Genomic DNA, 15,129 nt, shown 5'->3' with positions numbered 1-15,129 from the left:
TGGTAGCGCACACCTGTAATCCCAGTTCCACGTATTGGCGGGTTGTGCTGTATACGTTTTGCTCGTATCCATCCCCCATTACTTGCCCAGCCCCTCTCTGCTATTCCCTCCTCCCTGCTTGTCATTTTTAGGTCCCACATATCAGGGAGAGCATAGGATACCTGTCTTTCTAAGTCTGGCTTATTTCTCTCAACTTGATGGTCTCTGGATCCTCCATTTTCTTGCAAAAGACAGAATTTCATTCTTCCTTGGGGCTGAATAATTCTCCAGTGTGTATACACACCACATTTTATCTACTCATGTGTTGGTGGGTATCTTGACTGGTTCCATATCTTGCCTGTTATGAATTGTACCGCAAGAAACATGGGTATAAGGTGTCCCTATACGCTGCCTTTCATTGCTTCAAGTGTATACAAAGAGTGGTGTAACTGGGTCGGACGGGAGCTCCGTGGTTAGCATTACGTGGACCCTCCATGCTGGTTTCCACAGTGGCTGTGCTAATTAACATTCTTACCAGTAGTAGAGAAGCATCCTCCTCAGCATTTATTGGTTTTTCTATTCTTTTTAAAAATGATTTTATTTTATTTTTATTTTTATTTGGTACCGGGAATCAAACTCAGGACCTTGCACTTACCAGGCAGGCGCTTGTGCCGCTGAGCTATATCCCTGGCCCCTTTTTTTTTGTATTCTTGCTGCCAGCCATTTTATGGGTGTGAGATGAAACCTCATTGTAGTTTTGATTTGCATTTCCCCAGTGGATAAAGATGTCAAACATTTTTTTCATACACTTTTTGGCCATTTTGTACTTTGTATTTTGAGAAGTGCCTCTTCCCCCCCACCCCTTTGAGACAGTGTCTCACTATGTAGCCCAGGCTGGCTTTGAACCTGTGTAGCTCAAGCTGGCCTTGAACTCATAGCAATGCTCCTGCCCTGGCCTCCCAAGTGCCGGGATTACAGACGTGTGCTGCCCCGCCCGGCTTGTAGTGTAATTTGAAATCAGGTATTGTGATTCCTACAGCCTTGCTCTTGTTGTTTAGGATTATTTCGGCTACTGTGTCTTTTCATGGTTCCATATGAATTTTAGGATGTTCTAGTTCTGTGGAGAATGTCATTGTGTTTTCATAGGAATTGCATTAAACCTATGGATCACTTTTGGTAAGGTGGCCATTTTGAAACTATTAATTCTGCCAATCCATGAACATGGGAGGTCTTTTTATCTTCTGGTTCTCCTAAATTTCTTCCTTCAGTATTCTAAAATTTTCACTGCAGAAGGGTTTCATGTTCTTGGTTAGACTGATCCCTAGGTTTTTTATTTTATTTGAAACTACTGTGAATAGAACTGTTTTCCAAATTTTTTTCACTGCTAGTCCATTATTGGTGTGTAGTAAAGCCATTTATCTTTTTATTCTTTTTTTTTGGTCTTTTTGAGACAGGGTCTCACTATGCAGTTCAGGCTGGCCTTGAGCTCACTTTGTAGCCCAGGCTGAAACTAACAATGATCCTCCTGCCTCAGCCTCCCAATTGCTGGGAGGCATGTGCCACCACGCCTGGCCCATTTGTCTTTTTTGCTGAATTTATTTATTTATCCGCTCTAAAAGTCTTTTGGAAACTGGACGTGGTGGTGCCTGTACTCCCAGCACTCGGGAGGCTGAAGTTGAAAGATCACCGTGAGTTTGAGGCCTGGGATACGTAGTGAGTTCAAGGCCAGCCTGAACTACGCAGCAACACCCTGTCTCAAAATAAAATAGTCTTTTGGTAGAGACTTTTGGGCCTTTGAATTATAAGATCATATCATCTGCAAACAAGGATGATTTGAGTTTTTCCTTTCCCCTTTAGCTTTGCTCTCTTGCTTAACTGCTCCAGTTAGAACGTGAGGAACTATATGGAATGAGGGTGGTGACAGAGGGCGTCCTCGGCTCGTCCCTAACCTGAGGGGAAATGCTTTCATCAGAACCACACTGTCTCCATTCCCTAGCTTTCTAGTGAGAGTCACAACCAGCAGTCCTTCTTTGTTTTCTTCTTGGTTTTTTGAGTTTGATTTTCTTTGCAGCCGCGGGCCTTCCTGGGGCTTGATTAGATATTCTCAAGGAGCAGCAGTGATACAAGCTCGTTCTTTTTCCAAGTTGTTTTGTTTATTTTGCTTTTATATAAAAAGGACGAGGAAGGAACTGTTTCCAAGCGTCTGCTTCCTGTGGCAGAGTAGAATCTGCCGTGATTAGTAAGAACAAATGCATTTAAACCTGCAGAGGGCAAAGCCTCGTGCTCGGAGGCTGTGCTCTCAGAAAGCTCCTAATGCCAGGAATGAACTTTGGCAAACTCCTCCGTGGACCGGTCCATCAGCCCATCCTCACTAACTTAGCGCAGTGGTTGGCTGTCAGAGTCTACCTCCTGGACCAGCCACGTAAGCAGAGTCAACGGGGAGATGGCAGGGGGTCTTCCTGGAAATGCTCTGGAGGCCTCGGTGGTATAAGGTAAAGGGAAGAGTCATTCATCTGCACACTTAATTTAAATTATACTTCAAAAAGGAGATGTCTTTTAGAGAAAAATGAAATATATTAAAAATGCAAGTTCTGATGGTAGGTGTTGTGGCACACACCTGTTATCCCAGCACTTGAGAGTTTGAGGTAGGAGAATTACACGTTCAAGGACAGCCTGTGCTACATAGTAAGACCCTGTCTTAGAAAAAAAAAAAAAGATATATAAATTCCGAGCCCTAACCCAGACTGTTGAGTCTTAAACTCTAGTTTGAGGCCCGTCAATCTGTTTTACAAACTTCCCGGGTGACTCTGATAGACGCTTACATTTGAGAGCCATTCCTTAATGTGTAAGGCTTGCTCTCAAAGATTTCCTAATTCGGAGTTGGAACTGGAAAGATGGCCAGCTGGGCGTGGTGGCGCATGCCTGTAATCCCAGCAGTCGGGAGGCTGAGGCAGGAGGATCATTGAGAGTTCAGGAGAGAAAGAAAGAAAGAGCAAGAGCAAGAGAGAGAGCGAGAGAAAGAGAGAGAGCGAGAGAAAGAAAGAGAAAGAGAGAAAGAAAGAGAGAAAGAGAGAGAGAGAGAGAGAGAGAGAGAGAGAGAGAAAGAGAGAAAGAGAGAAAGAGAAAGAAAGAAAGAAAGAAAGAAAGAAAGAAAGAAAGAAAGAAAAAAGAAAAGAAAGATGACCAGTGGCCTGCGATGCAGTAGGGCATCTGTGCAGGAAGGGATTAGTGCCCTGCAAATGCAGGAGCGGTCGAGAGGTCAGGCCAGTCCAAGCCTGGCCTTGAAGGGGCAGAGCACTGGGACCGGCTTTGAAACCCAGCCCCGTGCCCCTGCGTGGAGAGAGCCCCGGCGCAGTGCGTTGAGCCCTCTGCAGGGTGAGAGGGCCTGTGCCTAGCTCTTCGCGTGCGGCTGAGCCCTGGAAACGTGGCCATTGTAACTGAGGGATTCACTGTGAAGTTTTATTTAACTGTACCTAATTCACATTCAATCCCTGCGTCAGGCTGGCGGTTGCCGTGCTGCACCTGTAGCTGTAGTTCCTGCTTACCTCCTGGCGACCACCTTCAAGTGAAGGTTAAACTAGTTGCAGGTCAGGCTCTGTGAGTCAGAGCTGGCCATGATTAGCCGCTTGAACGTGACACCCACCAAGAAGAATACACTTTCTCAAAATAACAATGTTTTAAACTTAGGAGAATAAAAAGTGGGTATGAGCACTACCATTGCTAAGGTTTTGTTTTTTTTTTAATTATTACATTCAGTATCTAAAAATAAATAGCATTGTTGAATGACTGCTGTAATTTTAGGCCATCAGTGACCACATAAACCACAGAAGTAAAGCCTAGACTCTAATTTAAGGAAGGTGATTGTGCAGGCCTTGACTGTCCGAAGGATGACCCAGTGCAGAGTCAGACTGTAGCAAAAAGAAGGCAAAAGGGAAGAGTACTGTGAGAAGAAAACGGGACCAGCCGCACTCACGGAGAGGGCCTGGGAGGCTGGGATTTGTATTTAGATTTCCTACGTACTTACTTACCTACTTACTTTTGAGACAGAGTCTCACTATGTAGCCTGGGCTGGTGGCGAACTCTCTGTGATCCTCCTGCCTCAGCCTCCCGAGGGCTGGGATTACAGGAGTGCCAAGCTAAGGTCCTGAGTTTTAAATGTTTGGGGGCTAATAAGGAGGGATAAACTTGAGACATTCCTAGGTAAATGGATACACCTTGAGACGCTACTCAAGTGAAATAAATGGGACACACATACGTAAATACCACATTCTCCGATGCGAGAAACTGAAAGTGTAAAGAAAGACCAACATGTGTCCTAGGTATTGTGGAAAAGGAAGATGTTCAAGTGGAGAGGGGGACAAGGGAGGAGGGAAGGGAAAGGAAAGCAGGGAACAGTAAAAAAAAAGTGAGAAAAGGAGGAAAAAATAGCCGGGCGTGGTGATCTCCAAATTGAAAATCTGGAAACGGGCGTGGTGGCGCACACCTGTAATCCCAGCACTTGGTAGGCTGAGGCAGGAGGATCCTTGTGAGTTTGAGACCAGCCCGGGCTACAAAGTGAGCGCAAGGCCAAACTGAACTGCATAGCGAGACCCTGCCTCAAACAGACAAAGTGAAAAAAGAAAGAAAAAAATGGAAACAAAGCTTTTGTAATTGGAGAGGGGAGGAGATGTTGAAGGAAGGGTAGGAAAATGAGGAAAAAAGAATCAAGTTATATCATGTACAGGTAGAAATTCTCTATGATGAATGTGATCGTTAGGTATATCTAAAATATACTGGGCTGGGGATGTAGCTCAGCGGCACAGTGCCTTGCCTGGCAGGTGCAAGGCCCTGAGTTTGATTCCCAGTACCAAAAAAAGAGAAAATAGTAAAAAATAACGTGTACCACTAAAATCTGATTTAAAAACTAAAGTAAATAAATAAATGCTTGTAGGCTATTCTTTTTAAATCTTTGAGTTTCCAGATTTTCAATTTGGAGATCAGTTTCAAGCTCTGTGGACTGAGAGAAGCATCTCAGTGTAACATTTCCAAAGCCAAAGATGAATCAGCTTCAGAGGAGCCAGCTTCTCAAGAGATCAGGGCCGTTGTAACTGAAGCAGAGGCAGGAGGGTTTCCACACGGCGTCTGACAAACTGAGGCCCATCCACACACAGATGGACTTATTTCTGCTTACCATTTCCTCCCTCTATGACTTTCATGTTATAAACGTGTTTTCTTCGAAAAAAATGAAAATATCAACAGGAAGGATGGGAAGGGTAGATACATGTCATTATGCATTTGTCTAGACCCATAGATTGTACAACACCCCAGAGAGTTTTTCTGTGGTGGCAGGATGTCAACAAGGGGCAGGGTGTGCCTGTGTGGGGATGGGGTGCGGTATGTGTCAGATATCTCTGTACCTTCCTCTCAACTTCCCTGTGGACCTGAAACTGCTCTAAAAAAATTATCCAAAAAAAAAAATTATACATTTTTAAATTTATTTTTCTCTTTTTGAGACAGGGTCTCACTATGCAGTTCAGGCTGGCCTTGAGCCCACTTTGTAGCCCAGGTTGGTCTCGAACTCCCAACAATCTTCCTGCCTCAGCCTCCCGAGTGCTGGGAGTGCTGGGATTACAGGCGTGCGCTGCCATGCAGCTCATGTACTTTAAATCATCTCTAAATCACTTCTAATAGCCAATACCAGGGAAATGCTGTATGAATAGTTGCAGCCTGTTGTTTAGGGAATAGCAGAACAGGTTTCATACAGACACAGTTTCCCCCTAAATATTTTAGATCTGTGGTTGGTTGAATTTACAGATGGACGCCATGGAGGCAGAGGGCTGCCTCTCCACCGTTTCCTAACTTGCTTTTTTGTTGAGCAGTGTGTCAGTACTTGCATGTCTGCATCATCATTCGTGGATGTGCTATCATTTGCTTAACTGACTCCCCCTAAGAAGTTATGGATAACTTGCTATCATAAACAACCTCCCCCGGAATGCTCTGTCACATATCGTTGTGCCACTGTTCAATTATTTCCTCAGGATAAACTTCTAGAAGTAAAATCAGTGCATTCAAAGCATATGACACGGGGCTGGGGATGTAGCTCAGCGGCACGGCGCCTGCCTGGCAAGCGTTGTGAGTTTGATTCCCGGTACCAGAAAAAAAAACAAACAAACAAAAAAAAGCATACGGCACATCGTTAGGATTTCTGATACGTGTATCAAATGCCCTACCCTCTGTAAAGGCTGAATTTGTTTATTATTCCCTCAGCTTTCTCAAGAGAAATTATTCTGACCTCTCAGATTCTTCTGCAGGCTACAACTTTAAAAAAAAATCACAACCCATCACTCAGGGCTTTCCACGTCCAGGGCAGAGGCAGGGAGAGCAGTCGGCATCCGCCACAGGCGCCCTTCTCACCTGTGGTCTCTTTTTCTCTTTTTCAGAGCGAACTAGACGTATCCTTTTTCCATAGTGACTTCCAGGGCGTGGGGAAGCAACTGTAGTTCTAACGAGGTAAGTGTCACAGAGCAGGGGACCACTCGGCAGAACCAGAATGTCACCAGCAGCCGTGACCAGGCAGCCAGAGGCTCGGAACTTTCAGTCTCCATCCCACCCTTGTTTACAAAAGATTCTTTTTAATTTTTTTTTTTTAAATAGACAGGACAATGCTAGGATAGTGGCTAATAAAAATAGCATCTATTACTCTAACTTCTGTGAAACATGTGGATAAGTTTGTTTAAAGTTGAAATAACACAGCCAGACAATGCTTGGTCTCAGAGACTGGATTTTCAGGGCTCCAGGTGTAAATCTCCACAAGGTTCCTTCATGATCAGAAGGCCCTGAGGATTGATCCGTGGGAGGGTTAAAGAAATTTTGCCTAGCATGTGTTCATTTCCTTTCATAGCAGAACAAATTCTGCTTTCCTTTGCTGTCTTAAATCAAGAGACCGCAAGGACCCCCACGCCGAGTGAGACGTGCTTGGTGCACTGCGGGCCCGCCGCTCTCGGCAGGAGCCCGCTAGGCTCTGTGTGAGCGTTCCAGGGCCTGTTTAACTTTTTACTTCAAAAATCTGCCTGCTGCCAGAAAATAATGAAGACGTCCTTTGAGAACAGGCTTGAATCTAAAATAGTGATATTAATTGTGACAAATGTTTATTAACATATATACTTAGTGTGTAACTTGCATATGAATTATACCATACACTTATATTTATATATGTTTGTGTATGTGTATGTGTGCCTATATCCAGAACCAGTTTTTTGTTTTGTTTTGTTTTTGGTACCAGGAATTGAACTCCAGACCTCGTACAGCTTGTCAGGCAGGTGCTGCGCCACTGAGCTGTATCTCCAGCCCAGAACCAGTATGTCTGCATCAACTTAACATCCCGGAGAAATGACCATTTACCTGTTACTGTTGATAAGAAATGTCATCATGTCGATAAAATTCATCGGCAGCCTGCCTGTCAAGTGCAAGGTCCTGAGTTCGATTCCCAGTACAAACAAACAAACAAAAAAATTCATTTGCAGGCAGTTTGGAAGCCCCTTTAAATTAACTGAAAAAAAGTGTGTGCCCTCTAGTGGTGAGTGACCTAAACCTATGATCCCTTTGACCTAGGAGACACCAGACCAGGCCTGGTCTAGTTTTTTATTCAGCATCCAACATTCTCTTTTACCTAAGCTGTTTAAAGCAATTAGAAATAAATCTTCTGCTTGGACAGCTGTTTTTAAAAAAGATTTTTGCAGCTGGGAGTGGTGACACATGCCTGTAATCGCAGCACTCTGGAGGCTAAAACAGGAGATTGCCTCGAATTTGAGGCCAGCCTGAACTACAAAGTGAGACCCTCTCTCAAAAAAAAAAAAAAAAAAAAAAGACTTTCTAGCCAGTGTGATGCACACACTTGTAATCCAAGCACTCTGGGCCATTGAGGCAGAAGAATCAACTTCAAGTCCAGTCTAGCAAGACCCTGTCTCAAAATAAAAATTAAAAAAGTTCAAGGCCAGCCTGGCCAACTTTATGACTTAGTGAGACCATATCTCAAAATAAGAAATATTCAGAAAGGGCTGTAGAGCAGTTGGAGGGCCCTGGTTCAATCCCAAGTACGAGAAAAGGGAGGGGGAGCAGTACTTTTCAAAAAGGCTCCGGAGGATGGCAGGGAGTGATAGACACTCTGTTGGAAGGCCATAGAAACTCAAGACCCACCCTGAGCTCACCACCAGCTCCCTGTGTGTATTGGACAAGACGTAGCAGCCCTCACACAGAGAGTAGATCACGGGAGCAGCAGTCAGGTGTAATAGGGTAATGGGATGTGTATTATAGTCGAATGAGTTGTGTTGATAGGCCATAAGTTAGGTGTTTACTAGAAGTAGAGACAGGTGTGCTTATCTTTTTTTTTTTAGGTATGAGAAACCCAGGGCCTCACACTGAGCTTCATCTACAGCCTTTTCTTAAAAAAGAAATAAATAAATAAGTTTTTAAAAATTTTTTTAAAGATAAAGTCTGTGTCTAAGTTGCTCAGGCTGGGAACAGACTTGCAGTTCTCCTGCCTCGGCCTCCTAGAGTGCTGGGGTTACAGGTGCGCGCCACCACACCCACCTCGGTGCACTTGTCTTTGTATTCGTTTGCTGTGTAGCGTGTCTGTGGGATGGTTACCAGCATTCTAGTTTCAATGTAATTGCCACACACACACACACAGCTGGAGTCTTTTCCCACTTTTAACCTGGTTTCATTTTCCCTCTTCCATATCTGACTTCATGGGGCACCTCTCTTCTGTGGACATTCTTCAAAGGTCTCCGCCCTCAGCCATGTGGAAAACAAAAACTAAAACTAAAACAGAACCTTCCAACCCAGGCCTCTCCTCTGCTCCTCAGAGTCCTCTTTAGCTCTCAGCCGTCCGAGAGGACATGGACAGCTCAGGTACACAGTAGAAATACAGAGGACCCTGTAGACACTCAGCGGCACTTTCCCGCTCTGGGCGTCGGGCGCACTTTCTGCATCGCTGCTCTTTAGCTCGCAGCTGGGACTGCCGAGCAGCTAGCATCGCTGGGGTCTGCGCTGTCAGGAAAGCTTGGTAGGCCCGAAAGGTTGAAAACATGCAACTCCTGTAATTGCAACCTGGAGGGGGTTCTCCCAGCACTAGCACATAATCTTTCTGTGTTTGTTCAGGCACAGGAAAGCCCTCCTCGTCAGCCCCCTGTAGCAGACATGGTTTAAGGCAAATGAAGGAAGTTAAAACCTCACGCAATTCCTAAGAAGCCCCTTACAGTCGTTTTCTGCAGAAGTTTTTCCATCCTGATGCCTTTTAAAGGTGGGGAAGTTTTTCAGAGCCTGCGGGGTTCAGCTGAGAAGTCGAGTGGACCATTTACATTTCTCCCTAGTATGGGACTGTGCCACTTCCAGCAGGGCTGACATTACAGCATAAGACAGATGGGATTTAAAAAAGAAATGACCCAAGTGCAGGAAACCAGGGCAGAATTTCTGACGTGTTGGAACCTTTCCATCCCAGTAAGTGGAAAGCCTCTGGCGCAGTGGTGTCAGGTGCGGCCGACTGTCCCTCAGGTCCCAGCGCGGCCCTGGCCCAGATCCTTCACACGCTGGGAATAGGCTGTGCAGGCTTCCCGCTCCTCACCCCGCCCTCGCTGCTCAGGAGGCCCGTTTTAGAGGGAAAGTTTACGCTGGCCCCCAGCTTGGTAGACTTACTTAAGACCTCAAATTCCACGACCTAAGATTGTTTTTTTAAAAATCACTTGATGAGCTTCCTAAATCGTGCTGGCTCGGGAGCCCCGGGAAGCTTGTATTCTCCAGACAGTTCCTAATTCGAAGGAGCTGGGTCTGCCTCCATCTGCTAACTGGTCAGCGGATGGCACCAGCGGGCAACGGTTTCCCGACTCCTCGATTCAGGTGCAGCTGCTGAAGCACAAAGAACAACAGCCTTTTTGGTATTTGGAGCCTTAAAGTTAATGCCTGCTGCCAGCTTTGGGGGAGGTCCCTCCTCCTCCCCTACGCTGGGCCTGGGGCAGGAGTCTGAATAGGTAGGTGGGGATGGCAGTTAAGCAGGGAGCAGGTCCCCCTCCCTGTACAAATACAGGGTATGCAGAATGTTTTCTTGGTTTAAAAACCTCTTTAGAACATTCCTGTTTTTATTCTTTAAAGCCCCAAGGGCTGAGCAATTAATTCTAGAACCCTGAAGCTCCTGCAAGGACAGCCGCCTACTTCATGCCGTCTTTATTTGTCCAAATGTGGGAGCATAAGAAGGGGCCATAGTGCCGCACCCGTGGGGTGCCAGGATGCAGGCCATGGGGATGCACACTACCCAGAATCAGGACCCAGGACTCACCCCCATTTTCTAAAATCCTCCACTACCTGGAGAGGTCCTGGAACCAGAAGAGAGCTTTTCTATGTAGGAGATAACCTCATCCCAATTTAATGAGAAATTGCGAAAGTACTCGTTCCACCCAGGAGCTAGAGAAACACTGGCTAGAAGACGCATTCTCCAGGGAAGCCATCTCACACCGAAGTGGCGGCTTCTCAATGAACTGAAATTCCCGGCATGTTCTCTCAGAAAGTTATAATCCTGATTAATTAATGGCGTGACTACAAAACGCTTTCTTTTGCGGCATGCTGGAGCACATGACTATTTTAAGAATGACTTGACTTGATGTTAACAGAAAGGGGTAAACCAGGATCCCTCACCCCAGAGCTTGTATTTAGAGTCATAGGGGCTGAGTACTTTGGAGCTGGAAGAAACCTGAACAGCTCCTAGTTAAGCATTGCTTTTGAGAGGAAGAGGCTGAGACCCAGGGACAGCCTGTAATGCACCCCAATCCACAGAGCTGCTTTGGGGCAGAGCTGGTACTGGTCTCTACGTTTCCAGGGCTCTTGACTAAAGGGATAGAAAGCAGGCAGATTACAGTTGATACTATTTTGTTTTGTTGGGTTTTTTTGGTACCAGGAATCCAAGTCAGGACCTTGCACTTGCCAGGCAGGCTCATGTGCTGCTGACTATATCCTGGGCCCTATTTTATTTTGTTTGGAAATAGGATCCCGCTGTGCTGCCCAGGCTGGCCTCAGACTTCTGGGCTCAAGTGACCCTTCTTCATCCTTCAGGTGCTTCCTGGCTTCTCTGGCTCCCACCAGCACTGGCAGCTCTGCTTTTCACTGAGGTCTACGTCCTCAGGGCTCCACACCCAGCCACTGCTCTCTTTCTCCACTGGGCCCCTCAGCCTCCCCCGACTCTTTTTATTCCATGCTTCTGGGTTCTGTTTTAGTCAGAAGACAGGGTTTTCTGACTGAACACTGGCTTTCACGTTTAATTTTGCATAAGCAAAACTGTAGGCAAGCTTACACCTCAGTGTCCTGTTATTCCAGGAGATGAATGGGTCTTTAAGGATAAGATACGCTCCTGTCCAGTGGCCTAATTGACAGAGACAAGGCCTGACCGTGACCCACAGCCTCTGCTGCAGGAGTCTCCCATAGTCTCTATGGTGGTGTTCGAATTCTTGTGGGAAACGTGAACACAGTGGCCCTTGGCAGCTTTTCTACTTTCGTAGAAAATTGAATTTCAGCACAATAAGAGATAAGTATCTTCCCGCCCTACTTTTGTGTTAGAGAACTCTGTTTAGCTAGGATCAAGTGAGAAGCCAAGGGACCTAAGTTAGGAATTTTAGTTTCTAGGCTGGGCTGTGCCCTAGAATTGTCTTGAAGGTCCCACCTGAGTCGCTGCTGCTTGGTGTTTTCACTTATTAAAGGATAGCAGGGCCACCACGGCGGCATTAAAATACCATACTAGAAAAGTGCTTTGTGATCCAGAGTTCAAAATTCCAACACAGGATCTATAAACTTTTTGTTGTTGTCTTGTTTTTTTGAGAGAGGGTCTCCTTACATAATTCAAGCCAGCTCTGAACTTACTGTGTAGCCCAGGATGGCCTTGAACTCATGGTGATCCCCCTGCCTCAGCTTCCTGAGTGCTGAGGGTATAGGTGAGCACCACCACACCTGGCTGTTTTTGTATTCTGGGTTTTTGGTGTGGGGTTTTTTGTTCTTTTTTTTTTTTGAATCTGTAAACATTTTAATCACTTTAACTAAAAATTGATTTCAAGCTGGGTGTTGTGGGACACACCTGAATTCCCAGCACTCTAGACTGATGTAGGAAGATCACAAATTTCAGTCCAGCCTGGATAATTTAAGTTACTTAAGGAGACTGAAAATTTTCAAAGGGTTGGGGATGAGGTACAAAGGCCCAGATAACCCCAGTACCATCAGGAATGTCTAAGTGGCACTAACATTAATGGTCTTGCTATGTTCAGCTCCAGTCCATATTACATAAAAGTTTAGAAAGGGCCTCAGGCTTTGTGGTTGAGAGAAAGTGGGACTTGAGTAACTGCGCTGGGAAGCTGTTTTTAGTTCATGTCAGGTCCACAAGGCCCAGGAAAGGAGCAAACTGCCTAAGGCTCCGTAGAGTCAGTTAAATTCAATATAGCCCTAAGTGCGTTCCCACCGCAGTGGTCATTCTCAGCTGACTAAATTAATAGCCCCACAGTCCTGTCCTTTCTTGTTTCTTTCTGTTTCAAATGTCAGGGTTGAAGTGTGTTTGTCTGTGTTTATTGCCGGGAGGCTTGGCATGTGGGGTATGTTTTTCAGTCCCTGCTCTCCTGGCACAAGGCCCAAGTGCCCAAATCTTGGCTTCCCCAGTGTGTACAAGGTGCTCATAAACCAAATCAAGATGTGGACAACAGCTGGATTCTTATTTTAAAGGAGTCACATGGGCACAGGGCAAGCTATCAGGCCTCGCCTCGCATCGCCTTTGGTCTGTGGTTTTCCCATACAGTGCCAGAAGGTGCATGATTTTTAGGGTTTGAGCCAGATACACGAGAGGCAGTCACGTGCCCCCGGTACAGCACGGCCTCGCAGAGTAGCTGCAGAGGCTGTTGAGACCTGCAGGCTTGCCGAAGGACTTTGTCCTTGCAAAGTGGGGATGTCAGTGGCTGATATAATTCAGCAGTAAATTCTGAGCCCAGTTTCAAAACATTTGGGCACTTGCTTCATGGGACATCTGAACTTCACATCATCTGCTTACTAGAGATGGAGCAGTTCTCAGAGCAACCGGATCCCTAAACCAATTCAAACAGGTTAACCTGAGATTGTCTTTCCTCAAAGAAAATAACATTGTCAAAGGCACCGAGGCGTCCGTTTCCCTTAGTGAATAGGGTCAGGGTTCTGCAGGCTTTTCGTTGGATCTGTTTTCACGCAGTTAACCTGTGCTTCTCCTCTCTGCCTTTTTGTTTACCTGGTTGTCTTTTCCACTAAGTCTCAAGCTTGTAAATTCTGGCTTCTGAGGCTGGGGATCAGGTTGGAGTCAAAGGCCTAACATTTGTTCCAGTCCCAGTTTGGCCCTGGGACAAAGCAATCATCTATGTAATTGGAAGACATTATTAATAGGTATAACAGAGAAAAGCTGTTTTTTTTTTTTTCTGGGTCACTTAGGGACAGTTCCCATCGGCTCCTGAAAAAGTTTATTCCGCTGAAGGACTATTTGCACAGAGATTAATGAGAGGATAACACAGAATCTAGTGGAAGCTTAGAATTCATTCACAGGTTGTCCCCTTCTCTACGGATGTACTTCACTAAGCAAACACAGCACAAACCGAGCATCTGGAATTACTGAAAAGAATCGCATGGAATGATTTGTTACCATGATCCACTAGTTGATTTGTTACCATGATCCACTAGAACTCTCCAACTGTGTTTAATCACCCATTTATTGAATGAAGTTTGTCTATTTGAAACACACTGTTTTTTTAAACTTTTTTTGAATTATTATTTTTTTTTTTTTGGTACTGGGAATCGAACTCAGGACCTTGCGCTTGCCAGGCAGGTGCTTGTGCTGCTGAGCTATATCCCCAGCCTTTTTTTTTTTTTTTTTTTTTTTTTAAAAAAAAAACAAAACAGACCTCTTTGGCCAGGGATATGGCTCCATGGGACAGCGCCTGCCTGGCAAGTGTAAGGTCAAGTTCCATTACCAGTACAAAAAAAAAAAAAAAAAAAAAGAAAGAAAGAAAAAAAAGACCTCTTTGAAGATAGAAACTTCAGATCTTAAGTGTGTAAAATTCAGAAGCATTCAACTTTTGCCATAATCTGACTCCAGGTCCCTTTCTTTCACAAAAGAAAAATTAGGTACTCCAATGTAGAGGTTTCTTAGGGAAGAATCTGGCTCTTTCTAGTTTGCCAGATATTACTGGCTATTTCTTTTCCCCCTGTATTATAGTAACTTGTTCAGTAAGAACACCAATCAGCTACATTGACTCCATAACTCACAGATGGTTTCTTAGAACTCTCCATTTGCAAAAGAAGTTCAGAACTTTGCTCATCCTTAGGAATGTAGTCAGCACACCTTGCCTTCCTCCTTTATTCATTTCTCATTATTTTTACTTCAGTTTGGCAGTAAGCTAACTGAATGTGTAGGGTTATAAAGGCAGTTTGTTTCAGAGTAGAGAGTTGGGGGCGGAGGGAAGGTGTCTGTTTGTTAGCCTCAGGCCCCTCCTGAGAAGCCTAGCAAACAGCAGTGGAGCCCAAATTTTGGCTTAAATTCTAGCACTAGACACTGGCTTTGAGCTGTCTGCTCCTGGGTAAGTGAGGATAGTACATAATGTGTACCTCAGAGTGGTAGGGAATAAAATATGTAAAACATGCAACACATGTTTTGGAAGGAGAGGAGTATCCAACGCATCACTGCTATTGTTCTTATCTCAGGAGACAACATCTTTCTGGTCAGATCCTTCTCTTGCCAAATATTACTTGCTTTGACCTCTAGCTTGAAATACACTCTCTCCTTTTGGCTAAAAAAGAATATAGCTCTTTCTTTTTATTTTATTTTATTTTATTTTATCTTTTTGAGGCAGGGTCTTGCGATGCATTTCAGGCTGGCCTGGAGCTCACTTTATAACCCAGGCTGATCTCAAACTCACAACGCTCCTCCTGCCTCAGCCTCCCGAGTGCTGGGATTACAGACGTGCACCACCCACCACCACACCCGGCTAGCTCTTTCATTTTTATGTGTACTTATTCCATTAGCTTAACCAAGATAAGAGTAGATATGTATATGTGAAGGTAGTACTTTCTAATATGATACCAACTTTAATCTTGAGAATTCTCTTTTTTTTTTTTTTTTTTTTTTTTTTT

General features: G+C 44.9%; 1 protein-coding gene across 1 annotated transcript in view; it reads left to right on the top strand.

The window, feature by feature from the left end:
- The window catches only part of Ap4s1 (adaptor-related protein complex 4, sigma 1 subunit), a gene marked incomplete in the record, with an annotated part of 47,872 nt that overhangs the window by 32,031 nt on the left and 712 nt on the right, over nt 1–15,129 (top strand). Inside the window, 1 exon segment of the mRNA XM_013510385.1 lies at nt 6,399–6,410. Coding sequence (XP_013365839.1) covers nt 6,399–6,410 — 12 coding nt within the window.

This window comes from Chinchilla lanigera, unplaced genomic scaffold (genome assembly GCF_000276665.1).
Source record: "Chinchilla lanigera isolate Chin_1 unplaced genomic scaffold, ChiLan1.0 scaffold00008, whole genome shotgun sequence".
NCBI lineage: Eukaryota > Metazoa > Chordata > Mammalia > Rodentia > Chinchillidae > Chinchilla > Chinchilla lanigera.
The sequence above is the reverse complement of the archived record's forward strand: the minus strand, read 5'-3'. Positions and strand labels throughout refer to the sequence as shown.